Here is a 9,540-nt window from a genome sequence, read left to right as displayed (position 1 = left end):
AACCTATGCACAATGTAGGAACACGATGATCTAGGAGGTTTGCATTCGACAAACCTTTTACCAATTTGGAGAAAATGTGTAACCGTTGCTCACATAATGGGCATACCTTGATGAGAAGCCCTGCCGACGTGCCACAATTGGCAGAAAAATATGCTTCCCTTGGCATGAACAGCATCCACCACCTTTTTCCATGCATATATTTGCTCTTGGTTGTATATTCCAGGGACACGAGGAAACCTGTCCCACAATGGTTTATTAGTTCATCATATTAACTTACAGTAGAAACGACCATAAATTTTATAAATGTCATCAGCTTTGAGAATATCAGTTACAGGGAATATCTATGGAAATAGACTGACTGTTAGAATAAGCAAAATTTCTGTGTTGAATATCTCAAAACCGTGCTAAATACAAGAAAGGCACTTCCTAGAACAAAACAGAAATTTCAAGATCCAATTTAAATAATCTTATCTGCGAGATACTCCCGCTGGCCATTGTTCACCGTATGAATTTGTGGAAGCTCAAAATACCTCTAAGAGTGAGGATATTCCTCTGGTTTCTAAATAGTGGGGTCATCTTAACTAGAGATAATTTGGCACAACGCAACTGGCAGGGCAGTACAAAATGTGTCTTCTGCCAACATGACGATTCTATTAGGCATTTATTCACTAGTAGAAAAAGGACCTTATGTGAGACACATTAGTCCCGGCTCGATTTTGACCCGGTACTAATGGTATCATTAGTACCGGTTCGAACAGCTATGCATTAGTGCCGGTTCGTGTTGAACCTTTATTACCGGTTCGTGCCACGAACCGATACTAAAGGGGTGGTGGCAGGCTGGCGTCAGGCCGGGGCCCCACGAGCCCCTTTAGTCCCGGTTTATGGCACAAACCGGTACTAAAGGGCCAACCTTTAGTACCGGTTCGTGCCACGAACCGGCACTAAAGAGGTCTAACCTATAGTCTCGGTTGGAGACACAAACCGGGACTATAGGGCAATTTTCAAAGTTGAAAAAATCATAACAAAATCATCCTAATTCAGAAAAATACGTATAATATATCAAAATTTGCAGAACAAAAAGATTGATCCGCTGAAACAACAAGTTTTCTGTTTTGACAATCTTTTTCAACTCACAAAATTCCAAAGGAAAAATAGAGTTTTTGGGCGTTTTAGACGTTTTTTAGACGTTTTTAGCGTTTAGTGCTAGGGTTTAGAGTTCAGAGTTTAAGGTTAGGTTTTATGGTTTAAACCCTTAGTTTTTACTGTTTAGCATAGAGTTTCCGACGTTTTAAGTCCCGGGTTTAGGGTTTAGGACAATTTTTGAAATGACAAAATTGTAAAAGGAAAAAAGATATGCTCTAATTTATGTTTTTTTGAATTTTGGTAAAATCTTGTCAAACCGGTCAAACAACTGATTCAAGAAATATAGAGTGTTACTAAATAATTACGCAATAATATTAGTGTTACTAAATAAGTATCTCAGTTTTTTTGAATTTTGGTCAAATCTGGTCAAACTGTGGTCAAACTATGGTCAAACTACTTATTCAAGAAATATTAGTGTTACTACATAGTTATTGTTTTTTAGAATAATAGTTTCAAACTCAAACAGTGAAACATGTGACTTCATGCTCAAGCTAAACTCCTGAGGGTTAATAGGATTCACATCTTACTATTGTCAAAAAAACAACAAGTGCAGACTTGGAAATGAGGGAGAATAGAACTCGGAAGTTAAGCGTGCTCAGGCTGGAGTAGTGAGAGGGATGGGTGACCGGACCGGAAGTTAGACGATTTGGAATGAGTGATCCACACTCGAGCAGTTAAGATGGGCGATTAGAGACTAAATCATCAAATAATTCAGAAAATTGAAAATAAAAAAATCAAATTTTTTTCCAAAATTTTCAAAAAATAATTTCAAAAAAAAATACCTTTAGTACCGGTTGGTAACACCAACCGGTACTAAAGGTCCCCCATACCACGGCGCGAGCTCACGCCACGTGGTGGGCCTTTAGTGGCGGTTCGTGCCGAACCGGTACTAAAGGGGGGAGGCCTTTAGTCTCCATTCTTTAGTGCCGGTTGCAGAACCGGCACTAAAGGCCCTTATGAACCGGTATTAAAGCTCCGTTTTCTACTATTGATTTTTTGAGTGTAAGTTTGCTCGGTTAGTTTGGGACATAGTTCAAATAGCTTCAAATCTATACCCCCACGTAGTGCACGTAATATGTTCGGCAACTGGTTGAGGGGAATTCAAAAACAATTTTCTGCACACATTCTTGTGAGGGCGGCTGCCTTATGCTGGGCATTGTGGCTTACCAGGAATGATAGGGTTTTTTAATAATAAATGTGTTTCATCTCCCATGCATGTTATTCATATATGTACGCGATGGCTCCGTACTTGGTCTATCCTGCAGAGGCCGGAGGACAGAGACCTTTTTATGTTGGCGTCTACGCGGCTGGAGCGTACGGCCAGGGAGGTTTTCTACCCCATGGATGGTGGTGTGATCTTCGGATAGGATCTGCCACGTCTTAGGCTGGACTTACGATTCTTTTTAGCTCTGTTTCGTTTTGTTGATTTATCGGATCTTGGATTTGTTGGCTGTGTGCATCTGGTTATGCAGAGTCCGGGCGTTCTTTTGTTGCGACTGTATCACCTTGATAACTCAATTCAATGAAATGCCCTTTATCGAAAAAAATGTTTTTTTTCCTTTCAATTTTACAAATACATACGGCATGTTTGAACCAACATTTTTTATACATCACATCGATGCAGCAGGGGGCTGCAAAATGTTTTCCTGAAAACAGAATATGTATGGGCATAGATCATGCTCTCTAGAGTTCAACTCACGTTTTTCTTCATAAAAGAATGTCTGCCTTTTCATTTTGAGAACACGTGTTTTTCATGGAATTTAACTCATCTTTATAGGAGATATATCTCTCCAGTTTCCAGATGTCCATAACTTGATCATACACCATAGTATTTCAAAGCATGTTGGTTATTGGAATTTGAGTACCTGAGTAGTGACTACTGATCCCCTTTTATTGTTCTTGTTAGCCTACGTGTGTGTTCACGTCGTGCGTCTGTGCACGTACGTGGGTTAGTCATGGGTTAAGCCCAAGTGGCCCGAGTCTTAAGGCTGGCTTTGTGTGTATGGTTAGGCATGTACAGATATATATGGTGTAATCTCCGAATCAATCAATACAGAGAGAATTGCACGAGTTTCCTTTTCCCTGCTGTCTTTCCAACTCTAGCATGGTCTCAGCCTGTTAGATCCTCAACTTCCGCTGCCTCCACTCCTTCCTCGCAACATGAGCTCCTCGTCTGATCTCTCCTCCGGCGGCTCCGATTCCGGCGAGGAGTTCGGCCCTCCCGTCGCCACCCAGAGCCTCCCCACTCTACAAATCCAGAGCCTTCGCATCCGCGATCATGTCATGGTCACCCTCTACTACGAGAAGGAGAACTATGGCCTGTGGCGTCGTCAGTTCCTCGACGCCCTCGCCAAGTTCGGGCTCACTCATCATGTCGATGGCTCACCGGCGCAGGGTATCTCCAGGCCACGTCCAGCCCGGCGCCGTCACCGCAGTGGGACCAAGCCGCTCTCATCGCGGCGCTCCACCAGATGTCCGTACAGCCGCCCTCGACTCTTGGAGGCGACTGGGTGTTCGACAGCGGCGCGTCTTCCCACATGAGTTCTGGTGCTGGTATACCCTTCTCCTCTCCCACCCCATCTTCTCCTTCCTCCATCGTTGTAGGCGATGGCTCTACTCTTCCCATTGTAGGACTAGGTTCTGCTTCTCTTAACACTCCTTCCCGTTCCCTCTCTCTTCTCGAAATTCTCATTTCCCCCTCCCTTATCAAAAACTTAGTTTCTGTTCGAGCTTTTACTCGCGATAATTCTGTTTCGGTTGAATTTGACCCCCTTGGCTTCTCTATTAAGGATCTGGCCACCAAGACAGTGCTTCTCCGATGTGACTCCACCGGCGACCTCTATACGTTGACGCCTCCACGCCACTGCCTCGCCACCACCGTCACTGCCACCATCTGGCACCAGCGCCTCGGACATCCCGGTGCCGCCGTCCTTGCCAAGGCTTCTACCTACTTCAAGTTCACCAACAATAAAAGCTCCACGCCCTACTGCGATGCTTGTCGTCTAGGCAAACACACTAGGCTCCCATTTGTTTCTTCTCATTCGCAAACTACTTTTCCCTTTGAACTTTGTCACTGTGATGTATGGACGAGTCCCCTCTTGAGTGTATCCGGTTATCAATACTATTTAGTTATTTTTGATGATTTCACTCATTATGTGTGGACCTTTCCGGTTCGTCGCAAGTCGGACGTTCATCGCCTACTCGTTCTCTTCTACGCCTATGTCCAAACACAATTTTCTCGCCCCATTCTTGCCTTTCAGACTGACAATGGTCGCGAATTCGATAGTCACGCCAACCGCACCCTTTTCGCGTCCCACGGCACACTCCTACGCCTCACATGCCCATACACTTCTCAACAAAACGGCAAGGCCGAGCGTATTCTCCGCACCCTTAACGACGGTGTTCGCACCCTTCTTCTTCATGCCTCCATGCCGCCACGTTGGTGGGATGAAGCCCTAGCTACTTCTTCCTACCTCCTAAACCGGCGTCCATGCAAACCTTGCCTCATCACCACACCGTTCGAGTTGCTTTTTGGCCGCCTAACTGAGTTCCGTAACTTGCGCGTGTTCAGATGCCTATGCTATCCCAATCTCATCGCTACGACACCTCACAAACTCTCCCCACGTTCGGTCGCATGTGTATTCCTTGGCTACCCAGACGATCGAAAAGGATATCGTTGCTACGATCCAATCTCGCGGCGTATCATTTTTTCTCGGCACGTTACGTTTGTGGAGTCTGTTTTTCCATTCAAAACGCTGCCTGATTTTTTTTCGAGAATGATTCATCCTCTATCTCCTCAGCTCTGCCAGATAATCCCGCATCGCTTGATTACGTAGATCCCGCCGCCCCTGCATGGGCGCCGCCCGAGCCGGCCGCTTCATGCGCGCCACTTGGCTCGGTACCTACCTCCCCGATGCCAACTAACCCCGCCTCCCCGCCCATGCCATCCGGCCCCACATGCATGCAAAACTGCCCCGCCTCCCCGCCCATGCAGCAGCGCCTTTCACGGTCAACTTCCCATGAGTCTCCTCCCACTCGACCAGCCTCACCACGCGCCTCCCCACGCATGCAGCCATGCAGTTCACCATCCCATGGGCCACCCGACCCATCCTATTCCTCCCCGCGCATGCAGCAGCACAGTTCACAGCGCACTCCGTCCTCCAGCTCTCCAACTCCCCCCGCTGCGCCCGCGACCGCGCCCGCATCACACGTCCATCCGATGCTTACGCGCGCCCGTCATGGCATTTTTTAGCCAAACCCACGTTACGCCAACCTGCAGGCGACGACCATCTCTCCGCTTCCATCCTCTGTCCGCGCTGCTCTGAAAGATCCAAATTGGCGCGCGGCTATGCAGGTGGAATACGATGCTCTCATGGCTAACTCTACCTGGACACTTGTACCACGCCCGCCTCGCACTCATATCGTGTCCGGCAAGTGGGTTTTTCGGATCAAAACCAACGCCGACGGCTCGCTGGATCGCTATAAAGCCCGTTGGGTTGTCCGTGGTTTCGCTCAACGTCCGGGCATCGATTTTGAGGAGACCTTTTCTCCGGTGGTCAAACCGGCAACGATTCGCACCGTTCTCACCTTAGCATGCTCACGCGGCTGGCCCGTTCACCAGCTTGACGTGAAAAATGCTTTCCTCCACGGCGTTCTTGATGAGCGGGTCTACTGCTATCAGCCAGCTGGGTTTGTCGACGACACTCGTCGTGATCATGTATGTCGACTCTCTAAGTCGTTGTACGGCCTCAAGCAGGCGCCACGAGCCTGGTTTCACCGCTTCGCCACCTTCGCCGCCACCATCGGGTTCACCCCGTCCCGCTCGGACGCCTCACTCTTCCTACTACGGCGGGGCAGCGATACTGCTTACCTACTGTTGTACGTCGACGACATCGTCCTCGCTGCTTCATCGACGACCCTTCTTCGACACATCGTCGATCAGCTTCAACACGAGTTCGCCATGATGGACATGGGCGATCTTCACTACTTTCTCGGCATCCGGGTTCATCGCACGGCGCGTTGGTTCTTCCTCAACCAAGCCCAGTACGCCGACGAGCTTCTTCAATGAGCCGGCATGTCTCAGTGTCATCCTGCATCTACCCCCGTTGATACGTCACCCAAGGTTCCTGCTGATGCTGGCTCCCCGGTGGATGATCCGTCTGAGTACCGTAGTCTTGCTCGCGGGCTTCAGTACCTTACCATGACGCGCCCTGACTTGGCCAACGCAGTTCAGCAGGCATGCCTACACATGCATGATCCTCGTGACTGCCATCTCGCCATCATCAAGCGCATCTTGCGGTATGTTCGTGGCACCTCCACCTATGGCCTCCTTCTGTCATCTTCTGCCTCCACGGAGATCGTGGCTTACTCCGATGCGGATTGGGCCGGCTGCCCGGACACTTGACGCTCTACCTCGGGCTACTGCGTCTATCTCGGCGGCACACTCGTGAGTTGGTCCTCCAAAAGGCAAACCACCATCTCTCGCTCCAGCACGGAAGCAGAGTATTGCGCCGTCGCCAACGCCGTTGCTGACTGCGTGTGGCTACGACAACTCCTTGATGAGCTTGGTTGTTCTCTCCCGAAGGCGACGATTGTGTTTTGTGATAACATCTCGGCGGTGTACATGTCCACCAATCCAGTGCATCACAGGCGGACGAAACACATCGAGCTGGACATTCATTTTGTTCGGGAGAAGGTGGCTCTCGGCGACTTCCGGATTGTACATGTTCCCACTACTCAACAACTCGCAGATATTATGACCGAGGGCCTCCCGGCAGCACCTTTTCAAGCCTTTCGTTCCAGTCTATGCATCTTGCCAGGCGACGACAGCTCGACTGCGGCGGGGTGTTAGCGTACGTGTGTGTTCACGTCGTGCGTCTGTGCACGTACGTGGGTTAGTCATGGGTTAAGCCCAAGTGGGTTAGGCACTGCGTGGGTTAGGCATGTACAGATATATATGGTGTAATCTCCGAATCAATCAATACAGAGAGAATTGCACGAGTTTCCTTTTCCCTGCTGTCTTTCCAACTCTAGCAGTTCTTACTGTTAGCTTGAGCAGCTGAGGGTCAGCCATGGCGTTCAAGATCAATCTAAATCCCCGACTTTACCATGTAAAAATGGGCATACACGGAGAAACAATCATTCTGAATTCAAGATTCACACGCACGTGCCAACTTTTCCAAGCTTCTGGTGGATTTTCAGTCAAGATGGTGAAAGTGCCACACGTCAGAAGTTAAGATGGGCAAGCCTACCATTGTAAAGCATAATGAGACGCGGAGCGGAGAAGTGACGAGATTATTATATACGTACGTACCCCGCCCCGGCCGGCGAGATGGCAGTAGCCTCTGAGATGAGCAGCCCTCCGTCGGTGGAGCGCTGTGCGTAGTACTCCGCCAACGCCGGCCCCGGCAGGCCGCCGATGGCCCTGCACCGCGTCAGCGGCGCCAGCACCACCCTGCATGCGCCGCGCGGGCGCCACCGCGGTCAAACGACCGAGTAAGCAAAAACGTATCCGATCGATCGGCCAAAATTGGTTACCGGTGGGCGAGGCTGAAGCGGCGCATCTGGTACGGCGAGAAGAGCGACGGCCGCTGATCCATCTGGCGCGCTCGTCTCGTGCTGCTCGGTCGAGGGGGCTAGCAGTAGGGCAAAGGAAGGCGCGGGACGTAGCAAATTGTTATATTAGGATGGAAGAATAATTGAGTGCGATCATGGTGGTGTCCGATCCGAAAGGCAGCCCAGAAGTAAAGCAGAGATTATGCACGAAAAACATATGCGCGCGCCGCCGCGCGGGTGGGGGATGGATATTACTCAAGCGTAAAGACCGACTCCAACCATCTACCCCAAATGGACACGGACATTTATCCGTTTGGGTCGCGATTTGGGTGGCGGACAGTGGAGCATCTGCGCCCAACACGCAGGAGGCGCCTGGACCACAAACGGACCTGCCCCGTCCCACCCAGAGCTCCTCCGCCTCGCCGCAGCGCCGCCCCGCCCCGACCAGCAGCAGCGCCGGCTTGTTTGCAAGCCCCCACAGAGCAGCACGCCGTGGGCTGCAGCCTCGCATCCGACGCGGTCCTAAGAGCAAATCTAACGGGACAATCCATCTCGTTAGCTGGCGTTCGTTTAGATCGGCGCGAACACAAAAGTCGGTCCAACGCGCCGATCAAAACGGATGCGCGTCCGCTTTTCGTCCGCGGGCGACCCGTTTCCGGCCAATTTTTTAGCCGGATTTGCGTCGGCGCGGATACGAGACGGACGCGCGCGCGCTCGCCATCTCCTCCCCCGAGCCCGCTGGTCGGTGGTACATTGGCCTTCCCCCATCCAACAGCAACCATGCCCACCTCCTTCGTCGTCGTCGCCGCCGCCACCTATTTTTTTGGTGACTCTGTCAGCTGCCGGCACCCGCAACATCCGCTGAGCAACACCGCCACCTCCCACGTTGCCCGCCACCGCCGTCTTGCCGCCGGGGAACCAAATGCTTCCTACCCCCGCTCCCCGCTGACACAGCCGCGACCACGACCAAGAAGCCGTCTCGCCGTCCCCGGCCAGATCCTCACCGGCACGCTCGCCGGATGCCGGCCAGCACGTCGGATGCCTGCAGGGCAGCTAGATGGTCCGTGCGCGCCGCGACTCCCTTCGCCAGCCGTCTTCTTTGTCGGTGCCCGCAAGTTGTTCGACAGTTTGCCAAGGTATAAAATGGATTCCGCCGACGAGTTATTTTTTTACAATTTCCTTTGTGACTCCGACGATTCGTCGTCCAATGACAAGGAGGAGATACTGGCTGCCGTGTTGGTCCATCGTCACCTCAATACCCAGCACCCGACGTTCCGTGGCTCCATTCCGGGCCACCTTCCGGCGTTGAATCGCAACCGGGAGAGCGGGCATCTCCTTGTTTGGAAGGACTACTTTGATACAACAAATCCGTTGTTCAAACATCAAAATTTTTGCCGCCGTTTCCGTATGAGTAGGCATCTTTTCAACCGTATTAGAAAGGGGGTGGTCGGCTACGATGACTACTTCGAGTGCAAAGAGGATGCCATTGGAAAGGTTGGTGTCTTCACTTATCAGAAATGCACTGCTGCCATCCGAATGCTGGCATACAGACTGCCCGGTAATCTCATTGATGAGTATGTCCGTAAGAGCGAGACTACATGCCTAGAGTCCCTGTATAAGTTCTGCAAGGTTGTTATTGCTATGTTTGGCCCTGAGTACTTGAGAGAGCCGACTGCTGAAGATACAACCCGTTTGTTGGCGATGAATGCCAGTAGGGGCTTCCCAGGGATGCTTGGTAGCATAGACCGTATGCACTGGGAGTGGAAGAACTGACCTTCTGCTTGGCAAGGGCAGTATAAGGGCCATGTCCGGGCTTGCACTGTCATACTTGAGGCCGTGACA

The 9,540-nt window shown here is 50.9% G+C and overlaps 1 protein-coding gene across 1 annotated transcript in view; it reads right to left on the bottom strand.

Annotated features, from left to right (window-relative positions):
- The window catches only part of LOC119306582 (12-oxophytodienoate reductase 7-like), a 12,083-nt gene extending 4,341 nt beyond the window's left edge, over positions 1-7,742 (bottom strand). Inside the window, exons 1-3 of the mRNA XM_037582762.1 lie at positions 7,681-7,742; positions 7,457-7,597; positions 107-237 (exon numbers count right to left, since the gene is read on the bottom strand). Of these exons, the coding sequence (XP_037438659.1) occupies positions 107-237; positions 7,457-7,597; positions 7,681-7,742 (334 nt within the window). The remainder of the gene's footprint in view (positions 1-106; positions 238-7,456; positions 7,598-7,680) is intronic.
- Between the last annotated feature and the right edge of the window lie 1,798 nt (positions 7,743-9,540).

The sequence above is a fragment of the Triticum dicoccoides genome, chromosome 5B, assembly GCF_002162155.2.
Source record: "Triticum dicoccoides isolate Atlit2015 ecotype Zavitan chromosome 5B, WEW_v2.0, whole genome shotgun sequence".
NCBI classification, from domain to species: Eukaryota; Viridiplantae; Streptophyta; class Magnoliopsida; order Poales; family Poaceae; genus Triticum; species Triticum dicoccoides.
This window is presented reverse-complemented; position numbering and strand designations above follow the sequence as displayed.